Source organism: Vanrija albida, assembly GCF_041260175.1.
Source record: "Vanrija albida strain AlHP1 chromosome Unknown contig_1, whole genome shotgun sequence".
Lineage (NCBI taxonomy): Eukaryota > Fungi > Basidiomycota > Tremellomycetes > Trichosporonales > Trichosporonaceae > Vanrija > Vanrija albida.
The window spans coordinates 2,412,145-2,433,659 of record NW_027191420.1 but is presented as its reverse complement, the minus strand read 5'-3'; the positions used below and the strand labels follow the sequence as shown (position 1 = coordinate 2,433,659).

The 21,515-nt window shown below is 64.1% G+C and overlaps 8 protein-coding genes and 1 non-coding gene across 9 annotated transcripts; 6 read left to right on the top strand and 3 right to left on the bottom strand.

Moving 5' to 3' along the window:
* Positions 1–123: 123 nt before the first annotated feature.
* Positions 124–4,289, bottom strand: Q8F55_001004 (uncharacterized protein; the record flags this gene model as incomplete). Its single annotated transcript, XM_069349649.1, has 6 exons — positions 124–878; positions 919–3,322; positions 3,693–3,747; positions 3,817–3,910; positions 3,972–4,010; positions 4,226–4,289. The coding sequence occupies 6 exons, from the start codon at positions 4,287–4,289 to the stop codon at positions 124–126; spliced, it is 3,411 nt and encodes a 1,136-aa protein (XP_069213193.1).
* A 2,879-nt stretch (positions 4,290–7,168) lies between these two features.
* Q8F55_001003 (uncharacterized protein) lies at positions 7,169–9,457 on the top strand (the record flags this gene model as incomplete). The annotated part of the gene is made up of 2 exons (XM_069349648.1): positions 7,169–8,087; positions 8,142–9,457. 2 exons carry the CDS (start codon positions 7,169–7,171, stop codon positions 9,455–9,457), a joined length of 2,235 nt encoding a protein of 744 aa, XP_069213192.1.
* A 393-nt stretch (positions 9,458–9,850) lies between these two features.
* On the bottom strand, positions 9,851–11,445 carry Q8F55_001002 (uncharacterized protein; the record flags this gene model as incomplete). Its single annotated transcript, XM_069349647.1, has 7 exons — positions 9,851–9,920; positions 9,966–10,111; positions 10,160–10,237; positions 10,348–10,550; positions 10,843–10,913; positions 11,184–11,206; positions 11,416–11,445. 7 exons carry the CDS (start codon positions 11,443–11,445, stop codon positions 9,851–9,853), a joined length of 621 nt encoding a protein of 206 aa, XP_069213191.1.
* A 604-nt stretch (positions 11,446–12,049) lies between these two features.
* Q8F55_001001 lies at positions 12,050–12,121 on the top strand. Its single transcript has one exon. It is a non-coding gene; the product is annotated as a tRNA-Asp (tRNA).
* Positions 12,122–12,979: 858 nt separating this feature from the next.
* Positions 12,980–14,472, top strand: Q8F55_001000 (uncharacterized protein; the record flags this gene model as incomplete). Its single annotated transcript, XM_069349646.1, has 4 exons — positions 12,980–13,005; positions 13,042–13,207; positions 13,258–13,461; positions 13,513–14,472. 4 exons carry the CDS (start codon positions 12,980–12,982, stop codon positions 14,470–14,472), a joined length of 1,356 nt encoding a protein of 451 aa, XP_069213190.1.
* Positions 14,473–14,698: 226 nt separating this feature from the next.
* Positions 14,699–15,549, top strand: Q8F55_000999 (uncharacterized protein; the record flags this gene model as incomplete). Its single annotated transcript, XM_069349645.1, has 6 exons — positions 14,699–14,756; positions 14,793–14,866; positions 14,902–14,935; positions 14,973–15,058; positions 15,111–15,230; positions 15,265–15,549. The coding sequence occupies 6 exons, from the start codon at positions 14,699–14,701 to the stop codon at positions 15,547–15,549; spliced, it is 657 nt and encodes a 218-aa protein (XP_069213189.1).
* Positions 15,550–15,618: 69 nt separating this feature from the next.
* On the bottom strand, positions 15,619–17,836 carry Q8F55_000998 (uncharacterized protein; the record flags this gene model as incomplete). The annotated part of the gene is made up of 13 exons (XM_069349644.1): positions 15,619–15,710; positions 15,748–15,781; positions 15,828–16,039; positions 16,075–16,170; positions 16,207–16,348; positions 16,383–16,828; positions 16,865–16,938; positions 16,973–17,070; positions 17,117–17,291; positions 17,328–17,393; positions 17,434–17,654; positions 17,687–17,772; positions 17,809–17,836. The coding sequence occupies 13 exons, from the start codon at positions 17,834–17,836 to the stop codon at positions 15,619–15,621; spliced, it is 1,770 nt and encodes a 589-aa protein (XP_069213188.1).
* Positions 17,837–19,067: 1,231 nt separating this feature from the next.
* On the top strand, positions 19,068–20,569 carry Q8F55_000997 (uncharacterized protein; the record flags this gene model as incomplete). The annotated part of the gene is made up of 2 exons (XM_069349643.1): positions 19,068–20,379; positions 20,424–20,569. 2 exons carry the CDS (start codon positions 19,068–19,070, stop codon positions 20,567–20,569), a joined length of 1,458 nt encoding a protein of 485 aa, XP_069213187.1.
* A 97-nt stretch (positions 20,570–20,666) lies between these two features.
* On the top strand, positions 20,667–21,371 carry Q8F55_000996 (uncharacterized protein; the record flags this gene model as incomplete). The annotated part of the gene is made up of 2 exons (XM_069349642.1): positions 20,667–20,861; positions 20,895–21,371. The coding sequence occupies 2 exons, from the start codon at positions 20,667–20,669 to the stop codon at positions 21,369–21,371; spliced, it is 672 nt and encodes a 223-aa protein (XP_069213186.1).
* Positions 21,372–21,515: the final 144 nt, after the last annotated feature.

The window sequence follows — 21,515 nt, the reverse complement described above, 5'->3', positions numbered from 1 at the left end:
TTCTGCGACTGCTCATGCTGTGCTGACACGGATGTGCATTCTGGATGACAGTACTGCTATGCTATGAATGATCCCCAACAGAACCCAGATACTCCCTCCTTCCCTGCTTCAATGTCCCCCGGCCTACTGGTCATAGGCCTGGTTCGCATTCACGTCCTGCCTGGCCACATCGTCGATTCGCTCGTGGTCAACCAGAAGGCCGTGCTGAACGACAACGTGTGGGGCATCGCTCGCACGGCGGGGAATGTCGGGCACCACTTCCTGCAGGTAGTCTCCACTTGAAGCCCGCACCGAGCCGGATGGCGCCGCCTTGGAAGGCATTGGTTCATGGGGTGGCGGCACGGAACCAGGGCCTGTCGACATCCACTCCTCTTCCCAGAGCTGAGCGACACGAGATCGACGGGCAGGATCGCGGACAAGGAGGCGGCCGACAACACGGTGGACTGCGGGAGTACCGACTCCATCGCGCCAGGCATACTCTCCCTTGGCGATGCGGTGCATCACCCGTCGTCTGTTCTCACGAGCGTTGTCGGGCGCCGAAGAAGATGCCGTCGAGGCGGTTGAACCCGCGCGAGCACGGCCAGGTGGAAGAGGAGCGTCTGCGTCGAAGGGAAGTTCACCAGCAACGAGGGCGTACAGGACGACACCGAGGGCCCAGGCATCCGTGCGTCGGCCGTCGTACAGGTTGCCCATGATGACCTCGGGGGCGGCAAAAGCCTCGCTTCCACATCGTGTGGTCAACAGAGGCGAATCGGCACGAATGAATCGAGACAGACCGAAGTCGCTCAGCTTGACGAGCGGGACGGGAAGACGGTCCAAGGGAACAGAACCTGTCGATGTGGCGGGCAGCGAGAACGGGTTCACCGTGAGGAGAATGTCTACATGGTCAGCTAGAGGTCCAGAACTGCATGTACTCACTCTCAAGCTTGATGTCTCGATGAACGACCTCGACTTCATGTAGCCAGGACACTGCGCGGGCCAACTCGCCGAAAATACGCCGCACCAAACCGAAGCCCTCGGGGTCGTCTGGTCCAGCGCGAAGCATTCGAGATCGGTTCCGCTCATCCTCGACGAGCGAGAACAGTTCACCACCAGAAAGGCGCTCCAGTACTAGGCAGTGATGCGTATCTGTCGAGAAATGGCAGTAGTACCCAACGATGCCTGGGTGAACGAGGTGTCGAAGAACTTCGACCTCTCGGTAGAATGCGATAGCAGTTCTCGAGTTGCGAGTGCAAGCCCCGCGGTCCACAAGCTTGACTGCCGCGACGGTGCCTTGTGGGGTTTCGCCATCGCCTTCCGCAGTACCGGACCAGACGCTCGCGAACGCTCCCTGCCCCAGCAGGTTGCTGAGACGCCACGAGCCGGGGTCCTCTGAGGAACGTACTGGGAAGGTGTCGTCGGCGACAGGGGTCAAGACTTCGCCTGACTTGACAGCGATCCCACCAGGGTCGGCATGGTGCACCTCACGCGCAATGTAGCTGTCAGGTCTGGCCTGGCGTTGAGTAGGTCGAGGGGAAACGCCGCGGCGGCTGGAATCACCACTGGGTTGAAAAGTGCCCATGGACCTCTTCGGTGAAAGCGGCGATGGGGTGACAGGCAGATTGGCCTGAGCGCCCCTTGGCGGGGACATGACAGGGAGAGTTGCGCCGATTGAGCCCGGTGAGGTCACCTGAATGGTCGATGTGATGGGGAACACCGGCGGAGGCGTGGAAGGCTGTGGTGGCTGAGGGCCAGTGACCGAACGCAGCGTGGAAGGCTGGGTGAACGTTGGCGATGTCCCCAGCAGGCTATCTCCGGGGCCTGCTGGTGTTGTCACTACGCGCGCGCGGGCGAGAGGAGGAGCGCCTCGCCCAAGGGAGTTGGCGCGCCCAAGACTGGCCGAGTTTGGCAGCGGTCTCGGAGGAACAGGCAGCGAGTCGCGTTGCGAAGTTGAGAAAAAGGCGTCCGTCTTAGAGGACGAACTCCATGTCGGAGACACAGCCCCATCGCCCTGAGGTAATGATGCAGCAATGTCCCTCTCGCGGGCCGTCCAGCTGCTGCTTGGGGGGAACGCGGTAGCTGATAGAGGCGATGTGCCGTGCAGGGAAGAGCCGCTTGTCGGACTCAGTCCATGCGGGTAGGCAGAAAGATCGTTGTATCCGAGTGAAGACCCGTCGTGAAAGCCATCGCCGGAAAGTTCACGGAGCTGGCGAACGCCTGGCTCAAGCCCGTGGTCGTGCGAGCTCCGAAACGAGTGGTCACGACCAAAAGGCTGGCCGAAGGGCTGGTCGCGCGAAAAGCCGGGCACCGGCGAGGGCAATGGAATGGGAGTCGACACTGTCGCCGGGCTGTTCATGCCGGACGGGTTGACATCCAGAAGCGGGCTCGAAGTGCTTTGGGCGAATTCGGATGTTGCTCTCTGCCGCACGCGATCCACCGCTGCAACCGGTTTGGGTTGCACGAGCCCAGAGGCAGGGTCTGGTGATGGGAAGAGGTTGTGATGAGCTTCCACGGGGCTAGGAGCGCCGTCGATGCTGCCTAGTGAGCTGTCGCGTTGGTGAGGGCCACCAGACACGTCCAAACTGAGGGCCTGCCGAGCCTTGCGCCCAGAGAGCGAGTTGCCGCTGTTGAGGTTGCCAGTGCCGACGAAGCCCTTGGTCGTGGGCCAGGCGGCCACCGCCGACGTACTTGTGGACGAGGTGTCTGTGCCCAAGGAACCAAGCGACTCCAACGTCAGCGTGCCACCGATGTGCTGTCGGAGAGCAGCCAGAGACTCGGCGGTGAACTGGGCGGGGAGTGGAAGTGATGTCGGGTCAAAGTTGCGGGCGACGACGAAAGCCTCTCCGCTGCCTTTGCGGCTACTGCGGGGCTTGCGGATCCAGACGCCTCCTCTCCTGCCAAAGGAGTCGAAGCCGGGCCCGGGGGCACTGGTGCTGGCGAGAGCAGAAGGGACTGCGTCGTCCTCGAGATCAAGGTCGTCGCCGTCGTCGTCCTCGATTTCCGCAAAGTTCGCGGGGTCGGCGGTAGCCGAGCCTGGAGGAGGTGCCGGGAAGAAGGCCCTCAGCTGGGATTGAAGGAGAGCGGCTGTGGGGTCGTTGGGGGACAGAAAGATCTTGAAGATAAGAGTCGCACCCGGTGCAAGGAGGGTGAGACTCAGAGTAAGAGCGGCGAGCAAGAGTTGGGAGTGAATGTAGGCATCGAGGTCGTGGACACCGGTGACGTCAGGCGCGCCGTCACAGATGACGAGGTCGGCCTTTCGCCCGCCAAGGGCGTCGAGGACAAGCGGTACAGTCGATGGGAGAGTGATGTCGGTCTGAAGCAGTGTGAGACCACTGAGGGGGGCCTGTGAACGTCAGCAAGGTCACTGCTTCGCGTCGCCCTCGACAGCTTGGGGCCATGTCTCTGGCCTGCGCAATGCGATGCTCGCCGTGCCATCTGAAACAGGCGCAGAACAGAAGCAATAGCGCCACCGACAGGGTGGCTGATCTGGGCTGCGAAGGACAGAGCGCTGGCCCCAATCTTGCGAGGACCAAACACGGCGCGCGCAGTCGGCCCGTCTGCACGAGCGCAGAAACTTCGGGAAACTCGGCCAAGCCTTTGACCGAGAAGCGGGACCGAGCTCGGCCGCCATCCGCAGCACCTGACACTGGCCGTTCTCCCCGCCACTCCGCAACTCGCCAGCGCCTCGACTCGACAGTGCAGAGACCACTTACCATAGGCTGGAGGTCGACGGAAACGACGCGGTTGTCGCCGCTGTTGAATCCCGGCCTGTGTTGGTCAGCGATGCACTCACAGCCACGGGAAGGGCAGCAATGATGGGCGCGCTGATCAACCTACTTCAACCTTTGTCCGAGGACCTGAGACCAAGATCCGGGCGCGGCACACAGGTCGACTGCCGTCGTCACACCGCGGAAGAGGTCGAACTCTTCATCTTCGAGAATGTCAGCAAGGTGCCAAGACAGTGCGAGTCGGCTTGCGACCACTGTACGCACCGAGATGGAGCAGCTTGTATGCCGAGCGTGCGCGGTAGCCTGTGCACCTAGTGTTAGCATCTGCACTGCGAGGGAGACCGAGGTGGAAGAGGGAATAGGAGCGTGGGTGGGACGTCATTCGCCCAGGATGTCGAGAGGCACGCGATAGACTCGACGTTTCCTGGGCCACTTGGGCCTTCCTTGTTGGACAAGGATGCTGCCCCGCGCTGCCGACAAGGCTTGGAGATGATGCCAAGGATGGACAAGCCACGTACCATCGCTCTTGCCCTTGCGGTAGTAGACGTCACGCTTATCGAGGGACGACTTTGATGAGGGCATTGGTGCTGGTCGGCCGCGAGTCGCACGGCGATGAAGATTGAGTGCCAGTGGTTGTGAGTTGGGTCGGAGTGCAGTTGCAGAGCAGGGGCAGGTTGCAGAGGTCGGGCTGTGCGTGTGTGCTTGTACGATGTGAAAGGAGAAGATGATAGACGCGTTGTTGTCGAGCGAGCGGCTTGCGGAGCGGCTATGCACAACGAATGAGTTGTAGAGGCAGAGTTTGTTGACCTGACGGATCAGGCAAGACGGCGGAGGCGGCACGACGGCGGCGACGGCCCACCCAGCCAGACCGAGAGCGACCGAGCAACCGAGTCGTTTCCCGGTCCGGGCAAAAATCGAACTTCGCGCCGCCAAACGCGTCCAAAGGGAACGAGCAACATTGTAATATCATTAGAAAATTGCTGCTAATGTCTCAGGACTGAATACAACTGGTTTGTAATGGACGCGCTCGCCCCTTTTGGCCAAGACATTGGTCAGTTCCGGATGCGGCACAAGACGGCGCGCGCGCAGTCGCGCAGTCGCGCGTCATGGTCTCACCTCGACAGCGACAACCAACAACAACAACAACAAGCAACCCCTGCGCGGCCCGTGGGTGGGAGGGTCAAGACGAGATCCAGCCGGCGGTCAGTGACCGTCTTGCCAGTCGTCCCACCACGAGTGCTACGACTGCCGACCAGTGTGGGCTGGGGACACTCTGAAGCAACCTCCCCTGCGGCTGCGACCTTCTCTTCCCCATCAACGCGTCCACGCCACCCACCCAGCCGGCCCAAGCCGGTGTGTTTCGTGGACGCCACCCGGTCTGCGCTCGGGACTCGTCCTCGTTCGGGATTTTGTGCCCAAGGAGGTGAGGGCCGGTGCACACGGGCCAGGAAGGTGGGGGGTGGCTGGGGGGCGGAGGTGCGCAGGATGGTGCGTGGTGGCAAAGTATCGCTCGCTCTGGATGGGCGAGATATATCTGAGAGCTTCGCTCGAGGGCGTGTGGGCGGGCCGTACTCCTTCTCCGAGGACGGCGAGCAGTGGAGGGTAGGGAAGGCCAGAACGGAGCGGGGTTGCCAGCGGACTGGCAGTATTGGCCGAGCTACGCCAACTTGCGAGCAGAGACACGGGCGCTCGCTGAAGCCGCTGCTGCCGGCGCTGGTGCCGCCGCCGCTGCCAGAACCGCCTCCATGCCCACCACCACCCCACCAAGATCCGCCGGATGACGCCGCCGTGTTTGTGCTCTCGGAGCTCGGAAGATAACACCCCCCTGCGGCCCTGCGGCCCTGCCCGACTGCCGTTTCACGGACACGAGTCAGGGGGGGGTGAGACATGACAGTGACAGGTGTGAGGATAGTTTGCAACAAACGTCTTGGTGCAGGTGTTGCCGTACGCTGCCAACTTCTGGGCGAGCATGATCCTAGCAACCACGTCTGGTTGCTGCGAGCTGTGGCCCAGGACTCCAACGACAGTGTGCCCTCGCAACTCTGCTGGCTCTGGTAGCGGTTCCTGCTGCCCTCGCGTTTCAACTCGCGCAGGCAACAAGGTTTGCGAGGTACAGCGTGTCGAGCATGATTGCACCTTTTCATCTTGATCACCGAAGGCGTGCTCGACAACGACGCGGGGTGGGTGTCGGGGGCGGCGTCCTGAGGTGTGAGAGAGAGAAATATCGGGGTCGTGACGCACACACTTGGCAGCGGGCTCGGTCGGCTCTGGAATAGTGACGGGGAGAGGGGAGGGGAGCACGACCAACGGACGCGCGGCCTCGCAGCCAGCAGGCCAGGTTCCCAAGAGTTGGAGCATGTGTCCTCCTTGACGCAGCCTCAAAGCTCGCTCGCCAAGGCGACCCGTTCCTTTCACCTTTGGCAATGGCGTCGACGACGAGCACGTCGACCAAGTCTGGCCCCACGCTGCCCACTGCCCTCTGCATCACATGTCCGCGCCGAGCACGCAAGAAGCTCCCGAGTCACCCGTGGCCGGCGATCCCGGATGCCGACACTCGGGCATCAAGCTTTGCCCCCGATGTCGAGAGGATCCAGGTGAGCAGCGAGCCGCGGGGAGGATGGTAGCGCCGTGGGGAGGCGGGCGGGGGGTGAGTAGCGGCTGCTTGCGTGCAAGCCAGGGTTGTGCGCCAATTGACCACACGTGCAGTCCCCCCACCAAGATCGCGGCCTAGGCACTGGGGACCGATTGTACGTTTACTTGTCGCTGTCCCGGGCGAGGGAGAGTCGGTGCCTCGTCGTAATGGTGCCAGCATGTCGAGGGACTCGGGTCACGAAAGGGGTCGCAGTGTTCACTGCCCACGGAGGCAGCCTTGCTCTTCTCACCCTCCCTGGCCACAGCGGCCAGGCCTGACACCCACCCCCCCACCCCTCTGCTCCCGATACTAAACCTTATCACGGGGCCTACAGTGGAGACTGCGCACCTTGCCGGGACCTGGAAGCGAGGCGGCGGCTGTAGTCAACTGGCTGGCCAGATGAGACGCCTTTCCCTGGGCACAATGCATGCCGCGCGAGCAAGCAAAGGCGTGCTCCTGCCGCCGAAACGTTTGCCCCGCCTCGAACCCGCTCCTCTGCTCCTCTGTTTATGACAGCCCTGCATACCTTGCCTTGACGTACAGCACAGGCACTACAAACAGGCCAAGATTGCTTGTTACGAGAGCGACACTGACCCTCAAACCCCCTTGAGCTCGTGCAGCACATGGTGCGGGCACCCAGAGCAGAGGAGAGCAGAGCAGAGCTTGCGGCGGAGGTGGGTAGTGTTTCGCTCTGCTCTTGGTATGCAGCCCTCTGAGCGCCGCGCTACTCACTCTCCCCTCGTTCTCAATCCTTCTCTCCATCTCTCTGTGGTATTTTGCTACTTCGACACGCACCGGCACACTAACGACAACGACAAGGCGACCGACGATGCCCCGACCAACGTCGTTTGTGGCTGCAGTGGCGGCGCTCGCCGCCGTGTGTGGCTACCTCCCGCAGACGTTTGCGCAGGACGAATCGTCCTCCTCGAGCGAGGTGGTTTCCTCGAGCGAGGCAGCCCCCTCGGCCTCGAGCACGGCCAGCGCCAACAGCTCGGAGCCCACGGCGGCGTGGTACCCCAGCGGGCCTGCGGGGGCGCAGTACGTTGTGGACCTCGAGCCGAACCTCAAGTTCAACGTGAGCATCCCGACCGAGAACGGCATGTTCGTGTACGCGCCCGACTCGATGTACAACTACAACCTGACGGCGATGGCCACCTATACCGCGTGGAACGTGACGTACGACGGCACGGCGGCCAACGGCGAGACGGGCGTGGGCGAGGTGTCGCGCGGCATCTGGGCGTACAACGCCAGCACGCTCAACTCGACGGCCTTCTCGCCGGCCGTGTACGAAGAGTACGGGACCGAGGTGGACACGCTGCGCACCGTCTTCAACGCGGGCTTCATCGGCAACCGCATCATCATCCACGGCACAATCGACCAGCTGGGCGGCAACGAGAACCCCATGAACCTGAGCTGCTACCACTTTGTCGCTGGGCTCGGCTCGGACAAGCCGCCCGAGCCCGTCGTCATGACGCCGCGCGTCGAGCGCGACGGCACCGTCGGCGGCGAGAACGGTACCATCTTCGACACGGGCTTCATGGCCTGGGGCAGCTACAACATCCACGCGAGGCTGTACGCCGGCCGCCTGAGGATCACGGGCTACACCGTGTTCACTGGCCTGGCGTCCGAGGCGCCGTCGATGGACAAGGTCGTGCAGGACATGCAGCCGTTTGTCGTCGACGGCTGGGCCAACCCCGCGTTCGAGACCGAGGGCAACTGGACCGTCTCGACCAACACGTCTGGCAACCGTGAGTCGGCGTCGGCGTCGGCTGCCACCCGTGTCCGCCACTGACGCACCCCAGAAACCCACGCGCTCAACAACTACACGGCCCTCGCGACGACCGACGGCAACATCACCATCCCGATCCCGGCCAACACGTCGTTCATCCAGCTCGTCGGCGTCATGGGGCCGAGCAACACCGAGTTCTCGCTACACTGGGACCCGTACCCGCCCGCCCGTCAGATGAACTACACGCTCTCGCACGGCGCCTACTCGCCGTACCGCAACCTCGGGCTGCTGTACGCCGCGCCGCTCAACCCCAACGTGACGTACAGCGTCAAGGTCGTGCCCGGCGTATCGAAATACAACGCGACCGGTGCGGTCACGTCTTACGAGCGCGGCGGCATCGAGCTCCAAGCCGCCGTCTTCATGTCCAACAAGGCCATCCCCAACGCCACCGAGCCCGAGACGGCGCCCGCCGCGTCCTCGTCCACCCCGCCCCCAGTCACGCACCGCACGCGCAAGTGGCTGTGGCCCGTCGTCGGCGTGTGCATCGGCCTCGGCGTCATTCTGCTCGCGCTCCTCGCCTTCCTCGTCTTCCGCTGCTGCCGGCGCAGCCGCAAGCCGTCGCCCATCGTGTCTGACCCGACGCCGTTCGAGATCGAGCCCAAGGGCGAGGGCTCCTCGACCTCGGGCGACGAGGAGACGCGCCTCACCCAGCCTGCGCCAGACGCAATGGGCTACATGAGCCCCAACCACCGCGCGCAGGTCACCGCCGCCAAGGCGCACGAGGCCGCGCAGGGACGTGTCCGCGCCAGCGGGGGCGGCGCGCCCCCGCCCAGCGCCTTCGTCCACCACTCGCGAGGCCCGCCCTCGGCCGTCCCGTCGTCCGTCCTCGACCCGATGCAGAGCGTCAACCTCAACGTGCCGCACACGCCTGGGCCGACGAGCACGGTCGCGTCGAGCGTGCTCCTCCCCGTCATCCCCGGCATCGGGCAGGACTCGCACCGCTCGTACCGCGGAGAAGGCAGCGTCGCGGCCAGCTCGTCGCTCGAGCCAGACATGCCCGAGCTCAGGTCGGGCGGCAGCACGTCGACGCCGAGCAGCAGCAACACGTGGTTCAACGAGCTCGACAGCAGCAGCGCCGGCGGATCGGGCTCGTCGCACCCCTTCCTTGCAAACAACAAGCCCCGCAACCCCGTCAGCGAGAACACGTTCCCCCCCGTCGAGGAGTACACCCAGGAGGAGGACGCCGGCGTCGTCGAGTCGACCATTGTCCCGCCCAGCTACAACCCCAGCTGGGCTCCGCCGACCCCGCTTGCCGAGGAGGAGGCGTACGGGGCGGGCCAGGGTGCGGCCGAGAACGAGAGCGAGGACGGCATCACGCACGCCCGCTAGTAAAACGGAGCTCGGGCTCGGCGCCTATCCATACATTACGACTGTTTCAATATCCTATGCAGTGTATTCTAATGCCACGTTCAAGTGCCACACGCTAGCACGAGATGCCACGCTCGCCACGCGCCACGCCCCACCCACGCGCCCACGCACCAACACACAATGCATCACTTGTCTCGGTCGTACTGTCAGTGTCCCGCTCGTCCCCTCCCTTCCTCTCACCACTAGCTATACACAAATGGTCTACAGGGACGACATCAAAGGACTGGACTTTAAATGGGAGAATGTGAGCCTGTAAGGAACGGCAGGCGCAAAGGCAGCCGGGGGGAATTAAACGTGCGCGGGTAAGGAGGCGGGTCTGCAAGACGGCAATGTACGGCGGGTCTATAGCAGCCCTTAGCAGCTGCAGCCGTAGTTCTGTGCGTTGTCCGAGTCGATCCTGATCGGGTCGGGGTAGTCGGCATAGCTGCGGCGTGTCAGCAGGTGTGCGCCGAAACATCAAGACACCTACAGCTCGGTCTCAGCCTCCTGTGCCAGAGCATTCTTCGCAATCGTCTGGAATGCCTGCTCAACGTTGATCGCCTCCTTGGCCGAAGTCTCAAAGTAGGGGATGTTGCCCTTGGCCTGGCACCAAGTCATGGCCCGCTTTTGGGAGACCTACACAGTGTTAGTCGGACGACGTACACCTGCCTGAGCCGCACTCACCATACGCTTCGACTCCTCCATGTCAATCTTGTTCCCCAACACGACGAACGGGAAGTTCTCAGGGTCGTGTGGAGAGGCCTGCACATGTCAGTCGCCCGGACCACGGTGAACGGGCTGGGGAGGTAGTGCCTGTCCACACGGACAAGTGACATCACCGTGTCCCAGCCCACGCAGACAACAACACTCACCTGAACGAGGAACTCGTCCCGCCATCCATCGAGAGCCTCAAAGCTCTTGCTCGAGTTGACATCGTAGACGAGGACGCAGCAGTCGGCGCCGCGGTAGAAGGCAACACCGAGCGACTGGAAACGCTCCTGGCCGGCAGTGTCCCAGAGCTGCATCGTCACGACGCGGTCGTCGACCACGAGCTCGCGAGTGAGGAAGTCGGCACCTGATATCGGAAGGCACAGCGAAGGACAAGGGGCACGAGATGAGGCGCACGACGAGGCGCATAAGATGAGGGCAGGGTGGTCGAAATCGAGTAGCGACAGAAGCGCGCGCATCCGAGTCCAGACCGAATGCCAAAGCAGCCCATACCGCAGGAGGGAGAGACGGAAGGCAAGTGCGAGGTAATGAATGAAAAAGTCGACGGCGTCAGAACGATTCCTGACGGCAAGAGAAGGCGGCAGGGAAGGGCCCGATCGTGACAGCCTTCTTCCCCGCCGGCGCGCGGCAACACTCACCGATGGTAGCCTTGTACTGGTTGGAGAAGCGCTTGTTGACATACTGATTCATGAGAGAGGTCTTGCCGACACTGTGGAGGGAGAGCGAAGTCGAAGGAGAACCGGCGAGCCGAGGCGTGACAAGTGTCCACGATAGGATCGATACGGGGGCGTCACAAGATCACGTTCCGGAGGGGCGGGGTAACGAAGACGAGTACAGGTCAATCCAGAGGAATAGGGGAAGCGCACACGGTCAGTTTGGTTACTCGTCAAAGTCGACACTGCGATGGCAGTGCCTGCCGTCTTCAACGTTTCATGGCTCGAACGTCGAGAGGCCAACGCTTGACGGCGACGGCACTCACCCAGAGTCGCCAAGGATGATAACCTGTGAGGGGACGCGTCAGCTGTGCGCTCTATGCAAGTGGAGGTGTCGTGTGCGGTGGGAGGAAGGTCGACATAGGGGCACCAGAGACGATGTGACGAAGCCAGTATGGCCAGCCAAGCCGTCTTGATCATGGTCGGCCGACGGCGACGGGAGGTGGGGGCAGGGCGTGGGGGGGAAGACGGCGTTGTGTCGAGTCGATGGTGACTTACCTTGAGGAGAACCTTTTTCCTCGCCGACATGATGATGTGTTGTTGCTGGTGTAGGAGAGAAGTAGGTTTAAAGGATGAGGTTGGAGTAGGAGTCGTGAAGAGTTGTTGGTTGGTTGTGGTGGCGTCGTCGGGGTGGATTGCAAGTCGAGCGATGGGTGGTGGGTGGTGGGTGTGTGTCCTGCCTGCCTGGCTGGCTGGCTGGCTGGGCGGTGGACGGTACGGTACGGTGGCGGGGCGGGGTCTGAATACGCGATGACTCTGGACTTGGCCGGCCAGTCGCCCATACAGAGTGGTTCGTCATGGAGCACCACGCCAATGACGCCCAGCCCAGCCAGCAACCTAAACCAGGCAAGTCTCCACCATGGTTACGTAAGGACCGCTAACCGGGCTGTCATCCCCCACCACAACCTACTTGGTTGCATCCTACACAAACAGAGTAAACAATACGAGGGAGGGGAGGCAGCTGGTCAAGTTGGGTCGAGGTGGAAACATCATTTGGCCGTACTTGCCGAGCCCGTCAGTGTGCGTCGTCGTGGGCGGCTGCGACTGGTGGCGGTGGCATAACCGCTGAGTGCTGGCCGCCACCAACCACGGCGATCAGTAAACAAAAGAAAGCCCGATAAAAAAAGACGAATTCCCGTTCGTATAACGGCTAGTATGCTCGCTTGTCACGCGGGAGATCGGAGTTCGATTCTCCGACGGGAAGTTGATTATCCTTTTGGGCTTTTGGGGAGTCTTTTTGGGTGGAGTCGGGACTTGAAAGGGTATAATGGGTCTTATACTCGTCGAATAGCGGGAGCATAATCCACCGCAGAACACCACCACTGGGACCCAGGTCTCAAGACTTGCCCGACCTTAGTCCGTACATAGTAACGGCGGGTGGTGGCCGGCTTGAGGTTGGGGGTGAGGAGATTGCGTTGCGAGTGGTTCGACGTGAGCACAGAGGCGTCATCCCGGGTCTCCGGCTGAGCTCAGTGGGGCACTGGCCATGCTTGCGGACAAGAAGTGGATGGGCTTAGGGCAGTTGCGCTGGCATCATACCTGGTGGGTGCAGCGTCGGAATCCCAGCCAACAACGCTACGCCCGCCACGCGACTCCAGCAGTCTCTCCGCGCTCTCCAAGAGCCAGACAATGCATACCAGCGACGCTGCATTTGTCCTGCCAACCCCACGCACGACCTTATCACGCCTGTGGCTCGACTCGAGGCGAGGCAGCCGAGACGAGACGGCGATGAGGGTGGCGCCACGACCTCCACCTCCACCAGATTGCGTGCGATAGCGTGCACCGGCGCGCATCTCGGCGTCCTGAGACGACGAGTGTTGCGTCCACCACCACCACCACCACTCTGGCCGCCCGGCGTCGGGCTAGTCATGTTTGCGTGCTTGGACTGGCACGCTCGCCATTCGTCATTCGGAATGCCTCGCTGATATCATGCCCTCGCTGATGCCTGGCGGACCTCGGCAGGGCCGGCCTATGGCTAGCTTGCGGTATGGCATGGCCTGATCTCGCAGACTTTGTGGGACTCTTCTGACTTTGCACTCTTCCCCATTGACGCTTAGACACGATGGCTCCTATCGAGTTTGCCTACTGGTGAGAAGAGGGTTAGTGGGGTCTGCTGACAGCCAGGGTGCCCAACATCAAGAAGGGCCTCGTCAACACCTCGGTCCCGCAGCGCACCAACAACTCGCTCGAGTACAATGTCAAGCTTGCGCAGATCGCAGAGGAGAAGGGGTTCACGTTTGCCTTGACCCAGATCCGCTTCATGGCCGCGGGCGACGACAGCCAGTACGAGGTGGGTGTGGCGGCAGCGACGGGTGACAGCGACGGCCGCTGACCCCCCAGTCCGTCTCCTTCTCCCAGGCCATCCTGAGCAAGACTGAGCGCCTGAACGTGATCGCGGCCATCCTCCCCGGCCCATGGCACCCCGCGCTCGCGGCCAAGATCTTCGGCTCGATCGACCACTACGTCGGCGGCCGGCTGTCGATCAACGTCGTGTCGGGCTGGTGGAAGGACGAGCAGACGCGGATGGGCGTCGAGTGGCCCGAGGTAGGTGGCGAGGGATATAGCGTGTGAGGGCGGCGTGCTGACTGACGGCAGCACGACAAGCGCTACGTCCGCACCAAGGAGTTTATCCGCTCGATCCGCGGCCTGTGGAACGAGAACGAGTTCTCGCTCAACGGCGAGTTCTACAACTTTGACAGGTACACGATGGAGCCCAAGCCGACGTTCCGCGTGAGCCCGTCGTCGACTTCGACCAACCACGGCACGCTCGACAGCGCCGACGCGCCGACCGAGGGCAGGCGCGGCCCCATCATCTTCATGGGCGGCAACTCTGCGGCCGCGCGCCGCCTCGGCGGCACCGACACGGACTGGTTCTTCTTCAACGGCAACGACGACGACCACTTTGCGCGCTGGATCATCGAGGTGCGCGAGAACGCGCGCCAGGCGGGGCGCCGGATCCGCGTCGGCATCAACGGCTTTGTCATTGCCAAGCCGACGCATACCGAGGCCTACGTCCGCCTCAACGAGATTGTCGCCGGCGCCGACGAGGAGAAGCTCAAGGAGTTTATGAAGCGGTTCGAGGAGGCCGGCAAGTCGTCGCCCGAGGGCGAGGGCATGTGGGCCAACGCGTCGCTCAAGGACATTATCCAGGGCAACGAGGGCTTCCGCACCGGCCTGATCGGGAGCTACGACCAGGTTGCGCGGCGCATCATTGCGCTCAAGGCGCTCGGCGCCGACCTCATCCTCACGGCCTTCCTCCACTTCCAGGACGAGGTCGCAGAGTTTGGCGACCACGTGCTCCCCCTCGTGCGGCAGTACGAGCAGGAGGCGATCGACAGCGGCGAGTACGAGGCGTGGCCGACGTACGAAAACTACCCCGTCGACCCGGAGAAGGCGGCAAAGTACAAGCGCGTCGGGGACGGCAACACGACCGACCACTTTGCGCTCGCCGAGCAGATTGCCGCCGAGGTGGCTGCCGTCAACGCGGCGGAGAAGAAGCGCGACCGGGAGAATAGCGACGCCAACGGCCACGATGCCAAGCGCATCAAGGTGTAATTAGTTGTATGATGATGCAGTAGAGTGTAGTGTCGGCGGTGACTATGGGCTGGCTGGAACCAGGCTGGAACCCGGCGCGTCGCTTATCGCCGCCTGGCGACTCCGGCTTCGGAATGCCACCGGCTACGTGATCCGACTGCGCTGCCACTGCGCTGCCGCATTACCCCACGCCCGTCTCCACTTGGACGTTGTCACCACCCACTCTCTCACACCCACGCACACCACCATGGCCCTCAACCCCCGCCGCACCGCCCTCCTCATCTGCGACGTGCAGGAGCGCTTCCGTGAGCGTACTGCCCGTGCCCGCTGACCGACCCCAGGCGGCGCGATCCACCAGTTCGACGCCGTCGCCGCGACCATCAACCGCATGCTCAAGGCGGCCGCTATCCTCGAGGTGCGCGGCGTTCTGACGCACCACTGACCCCCCAGCTCAAGGTCATCACGACCGAGCAGAACCCAAAGGGTACGTCGGCCCGTCCCGTCCGTGCAGCTCACCCCAGCGCTCGGGCACACGATCCCCGAGCTGACGCAGACGATCAACGCGCTGCCCGCGCACCTCAACCTCGGGACGTACGAGAAGTCCAAGGTGGGTGCGAGGCTTTGTCCGCGCGCGCGCGCTAGCTGACGCCGACGCCCAGTTCTCGATGCTCACGCCCGAGGTGTGCAAGGTGCTCGGGGGCCGCTTCGCCACGCTGGCGGACCCGGCCGCAAAGGCCGACCCCGAGGGTATTGAGCGCATCATTGTCGTTGGCATCGAGGTGCGTCGCTGATGCGGGGAGTTCTGACGCCCAGTCGCACGTCTGCGTGCTCCAGACGTCGCTTGAGGCCGCGCGCCTGTCGGCCAAGGACGGTGGGCCGGCCCCGATCGTCATTGCCGACGCCGTGTCGAGCGTCAACGCGCCCGAGGTCCCCCTCGCCCTCGACCGCCTGCGCGCGGCCGGCGTTGACGTCGGATCTTCCGAGTCGGTCCTCTTCCAGCTCATGGGCGACGCGGGCCAGCCCAACTTCCGCGAGTTCCAGCGCCTCATCAAGGGCGAGATTGACAACACAAAGTCGAGCCTCAAGGCCCTGCTCTAGACGAGTACCACGTTGTATGCATAGAGTAGCAGCGAAAACGGTGGCATGACAAGATACTGCTACAGGAGGCTACAACTTGCTCTTGGGCTGGCGGGCGAGGAACTCGCCCTGGACAATCTTCTTGATGTCGCGCTTGACGAGCTTGCCGTTGGCGTTTCGGGCTGACATCGATCAGTGGTGCTACGCCAGACAACTTACGCAATGGACCCTTGCTGACATAGATGATGACGGGCTGGGCGGGGTATCGCAACCTGGCATCAGCGAGGATCAATCAGCACCCAGACGTACTTTGGCTTGACTGTCGCAATGAGGTCGGCTTCGGTCGCCGACGCGCCCTCTGCGAGGGATACAGCGATGCCTACGAGCTCGCCGAGGCGGTGGTCGGGCACTGGAACCGCCGCAGCCTCGGCGACCCGCTTGTCGTCATACACGGCATTCTCAACTTCCACAGAGGGAATGTTCTCGCCACCGCGGATGATAATGTCCTTCACTGCACTGTCAGCGCCGCCCGGCCCTCCCACTCACGCCGGTCAGTAATGTGCACCAAGCCATCGCTGTCAACAATGGCCATGTCTTCCGTGTTGAGCCAGCCGTCCTTGTCGAGCGCCTTGGCGGTGGCCTCTGGCAGGTCAGCAGACACTGGCACGTCATACGCACTGGGGTCGTTGACATATTCCTTCATGATGTTGATACCGCGCACGAGGAGGAGGCCCATCTGGCCCCTCGGCACCTCCTTGCGCGTGTCGGGGTCGACGAGCTTGATCTCGGCAATGGGGATGGGAATGCCGACCGACGTTGGCTGGCGTCAGCGTGCCGCTCCTTGCCACACTCACGTGGTCGACATAGTCCTGCCCGTTGACCATCATGTGCACGCCGTTGGTCTCGGTCATACCGTAGCCGTGAGAGAGGGAGGCGGTAGGCCAGCGCTTGCGCAGGTCTTTGGCGAGGCGCTCGGGCGGCGCTGCACCGCCATAAGTGACCGAGAACATGTCGGCTTCCTTGGGGAGCAGCGGCGACTGAAGAACGGCCGTGACGATGGCGGGCACGCCACCAATGACATTGACCTTCTCGCTCTTGATGAGGTCGATGGCGGCACGCGTGCCCCACCGGCGCATGAACACGATCTTGTACCCTGACATGAATGAGGCGACGAGCCAGCCGAGACAGCCCGTTACGTGGAAGAACGGGATCGAGCAGAGGAGGACGGGTTTGACCGGCGGGACCGTGGTGAGGATAGTTGGGAGGTCGGCGCCTTGGCGCAGGGCGTCGCGGACCGGCGCTGCGGTCAGTCAGCGGAGACAGAAGACGCACATACCGATGAGGTTGCTGAGCACACTGTGCATCGACGCGCGCTGCGTGGAAAGCACACCCTTGGGCAGGCCGGTGGTACTGGCGTCAGTCACTGGTCACGGTGCACACCCACCCAGAGGTGAAGAAGATTGTCGCGTCGCTCTCTGGTCCGAGGTTGTCGAGACCGTCGGCGTTCTCGACCGCCTCGATGAGCGCCGCGTCGGGGTTGATCTTGCCGAGTTCCTGGCCGTCAGCTCGCCCTCGGCACGGCACTCACCGGAACGCGCGCCTTGCGCGGGAGGTGGTCGGTGCTGCTCCAGCAGTAGATGTTGGTCACGCCGCGGCGCTTGAGCTCGGCCTTGTGCACGCCGATGACGGCCGCGACGTCCGGGTCGACGAGCGTGATCTTGGGCTGCGCGAGCTGGAGGCAGTGGATCTGCGGCTTGGAGGTGCTGCGAGTCAGCGGGGCAGCGGCCATCACCACCCACAGAGTGCAGTTGAGCAGGACGGGCACCGCGCCGAGGAGGTGCACCGCGATGAAGGCGACGACCCAACTGCTCCGTCAGCTGGTTTGGAACGCAAGCCTCAGCTCACTCAGCGCTGTTAGTGCCGCCGATGGCGACGCGAGTGCCGAGGCCGACGCCCTGGCCCTTGAGCCACGCCGCAAGCTTGGTAGCCCGCGTGCGCACCTCGCCATAGGTGACAGTCTCGCGGGCGTCCTTGCCGGCCGGCGGCGGGAGGGGCGACGAGATGAACTCTGCGTCCTTGTGCTCCTCGAGCTTCATCTGCAGGAAGAGCCGCCAGTGGGGCGGCGCCTGACGTCAGCGGCGAGGGCGAGGCAGCGTACATTGACCCAGGCGGTCTGCTTGCGGCCGTTGATCTCGACCTGGGCAGTCTCAAAGGGGCTGCCCTTGGACGTGATGATGGCGTCGCCTTGATGTCAGCGATGCGGGGGCCCCAATATCTCACATTCGGCAAATGTTGGCTTGCGGGTCATGAGGGACAAAGATGGGCAGGGAGTGTGGGGTTATGGATGGGGGGTTGAGTGAGTGTGAGAGTGAGTTGATGGGGATGACATGCATGCGTAGGTTATAACGTTGGAGTGTAAACTGACTGCAGTTGCGTCGTCGTTGATGTCGCACATGGTCCACCCCCGCTGGCCCGCTGGCCCCGGCTGGTCGCTCCTGAGAAGCCGGAGAACATGCCACCCCCCACCCCCACAGAGTTATCGATGCCGACTAGTACGGCGGCCGGCGTCGACGATACTGACATAACACAACTTGCACTTGGTACAAACATCAACACGTACAAGAACGAGACATTCCTCCAACTCTGCAATGACGATGCAAGCTGTGCATGCGCGCCGGCTATCAGGTGCGTCTCTTCCTCGTCGGCGTTGGGCCACACGGGCCCTCGGGAGCGAGGAAGGACCCCTCGGCCGCCCCCCCAGATGTCTGGTCTGCTGGGCCTCGCAAGCCTCTCGGCTCGGCCACAGTACTCTCGAGGCATGGACGCAACGCCTCTCACCTTCTGGCCCATGGCCAAGCCGGCCGACCAAGCTCACGCGGCCAAGGCTCACCGCTCCGGCCATTCCAACGCCCCCATCGTTGTGACCATTATCTTGGGGATTGGCATCTACTACCCGTTAATCCGAGTAGACTGCTCGCAAACCCGCTGGCCACGACGAGTGCTGTGTTCCGTGACATTGGGTCACTCGGAGGTCGACAACGTGACAGGCGGCCCAGGCGCCAAGAGCAATAGCCACGAGCTGCCTCGTAAACTGATCTCACGGCTCTGCCACAGCCAAGCAACGTGTCTTGCACAGATCATTCCCATCGACGCCCCTCCAAGCGCCGATGGACGGTGATTGATATCTCCAAGTAACCGCTATCCGTGTTGCAGGGCGAGCTGCTCCAGCTCATTGGCTTACAGTGCCCGAGCGGCTGAGAATAGACGATCAGAGCCACAGCGAGCCACAACCCGCCTTATCGGACTCGGCGGGCAGCACTCGGAGCTGAGCGCTCTCTGCATGCACAGGCGCGCAGACTCGCTGCAGCACCGTCGCAGCTAAGCGCCCCGGCTCGCATTCACCACCGCCACCGCCATCGGGCCGAAGACGCGGACACTGCACGTGACTGATTCGGATGTCGCCGACGCCGAAGCACGGCATCGCGCGCACTCTTAACTCTGCGACCCGACTCAACCTCGCCCACCTCACCCACAACACCATGGCCCACCCGCACCTCCCGCCGCCAATAGCCAACTTGTCCGTCTGGCAGCGGACCGTGCGCTCGCACCCCCTGCTCAACGCCGGCGCGGACGCCCCTCTCCCCGCCACGGCCGACGTCGTAGTAATCGGCGGGGGCATCTGCGGTGCCGTGCTCGCGCACTCGCTCGTTAATGGGCCGGACAAGCCCCGCGTCGTGCTCCTTGAGGCTCGCGAGCTCGCGTCCGGCGCGAGCGGGCGCAACGCGGGCCACTGCCGCCCGGACGCGGCGCGCGGCTTCACCAAGTTCGCAGGCCTGCACGGCGCGCAGGAGGCCCGCCACATCCTCGAGTCGGAGGCGGACGTGCTCGCTCGGTACGTGCCCCGGCTGGCCCCGCTAACCACCAGCGCCGATGCTTTTGTCAAGCGCTACGGCGTCGAGTGCGAGTGGACCCTGCGGAAAACGTACGACGCGTGCTTGACGCCCGAGTTCAAGCGGCACACCGAGGTGGCGGCGCAGGGCCTGCGCAACGCGGGTGGCACGCCGGCCCTGGAGCTGCTCGAGGGGCCGGCGGCGGGCGAGTCTCGCACGCCCGCCAACGCAGCGTTCAAGTGGGACGCGGCGACGCTCAACCCCGCCAAGCTCACGCTGGCGGTGCACCAAATCGCGCTGGACGAGGCCAGGGGCCGGTACGCCGTCTTCGCGTGGACGCCGGTGCACTCTGTCACGGGGGCCGAGGGCGCGTGGAGCGTCAACACACCGCGTGGGTCTGTCTCGGCACCGAAGGTGGTGTTCGCGACGAACGGGTACACTGGCGCGATCGTGCCCGAGCTCGCGGGGCTAGTGACGCCGATCCGCGCCCAAGCACACAAGCTGTCGCCGGCGCCGGCGGGCCCCCGCGCGTTCCCGCCACTCGAGGCGAGCTACTCGCTGCGGTACAGCCCCGACGTGTTCTACTCTGTGGCGCCGCGGCCCGACGGCAGCGTCGTGCTCGGCGCCTCGCGGATCGGCGACGGGCCCGAGGTCGCAGCCAGCACGGAGGACACGGTCGACGACGCTGGCTGGCACCCTGCGATCGCGGCGCGCGCGCTGGCCACGTTCCCCGCCGTGTTCCGCCAGGGCGGGTGGGGGACCCCGAGCCGCGCGCAGCTCGACGCGGCCGCCGAGGATGCGGCGCGGGGCTCGGTCGGCACCGACGCCGCGACGCTCCCCGAGCACGGGTTCGAGTACGCGTGGACTGGCACCATCGCGCTCACGCCCGACGCGGTGCCGTTCGTCGGCGCTATCCCCGGCAAGAGGGGTCAGTACGCCGCGCTGGGCTACAACGGGCACGGTAGGTGTTGCTTTGCTGCTTGCGGCCCCGCTGACGCGCCCCAGGCATGGCGCGCATCTTTCTCTGCGCGCCCGTGCTCGCGGCGTTCATTCGCACCGGGGACTGGGACCCCGCCATGCCCCGCTCGTTCCGCCTCACGCCGGAGCGGCTGGCGCGGCTGCGTGGGGGCGACGCCGCGGCGCGGTTGTAGAGTGTACAGTTTGTGGGTGTGGGCGTGTCCGTCGTTGCATTCTCATCAGTCGCTCGTTCGTCGCATTGTTCTCACTCAACCTACTAATCCACTCACAATGCCCTCCCTCGCATTGTCGTCGGTGACCCCCCCGCGCCACCCGCCCCCCGCGCGCACGCACGACACCCTGCTCATTAAGTGGACGTACCCGCCGCGCCCGCTCCCGCCCTTCACGCCAGCGGCGACCCCGCCACCGGCGAACGCGCACACGCTCGACCCGTTCCTCCGCTCGCCGGTGCTCGGCGCGCGCGAGGTGAGTGACGCGGGCGTGCACGCTAACAGGCAGGACGCGGGGGTCATCTCGCCACTGCTCCTCTCGCCGGTCGTCGCGGCGGCGGCGGGCCCAGTCCCAGCCGTCGCCCCCGCCGCCCCACTCCCCGCCGCCGCAATCCCACTCCAGCTCGCCGAGGCAGCAGCCACCAGCCTCGCCCCCGAGCCCGCGGCACCCTCCGTGCCCTTCCCACCCCTCCGACTCGACCCCACCCAGGCCGACCCCGAGCCCGACCTCGACGACTGGGTCGCCGTCACGCCGTGGACTTGCGCGGCCGACCTCGCCGACGACGCCGACGGCTGGCTCGGCGTCGAGCTCAGCGCGTCGCTCGTGCTCCAGGCAGGCGGGGCGCTGGAGATCGAGCTCGCCGAGGCTGGGATGCTGGGCGGCGGCGCCCTCGAGCTTGAGCTCGCCGAGGCTGGGATGCTGGGCGGCGGCGCCCTCGAGCTCGAGCTCGCCGAGGCTGGGATGCTGGGTGGGCAGGCGGCGTGACATGCATTGCGGTGCGAGTGTGTGTGTGTCGACGGTGCGAACGTTGCGGACTGGCACTCACGGCCGCGTGGCACTGTGGCGAGAAGTGTGGCGCTGCCTCCTACACACGACGTACTGACCTCCACCCGCCCCATGTGCACTGTC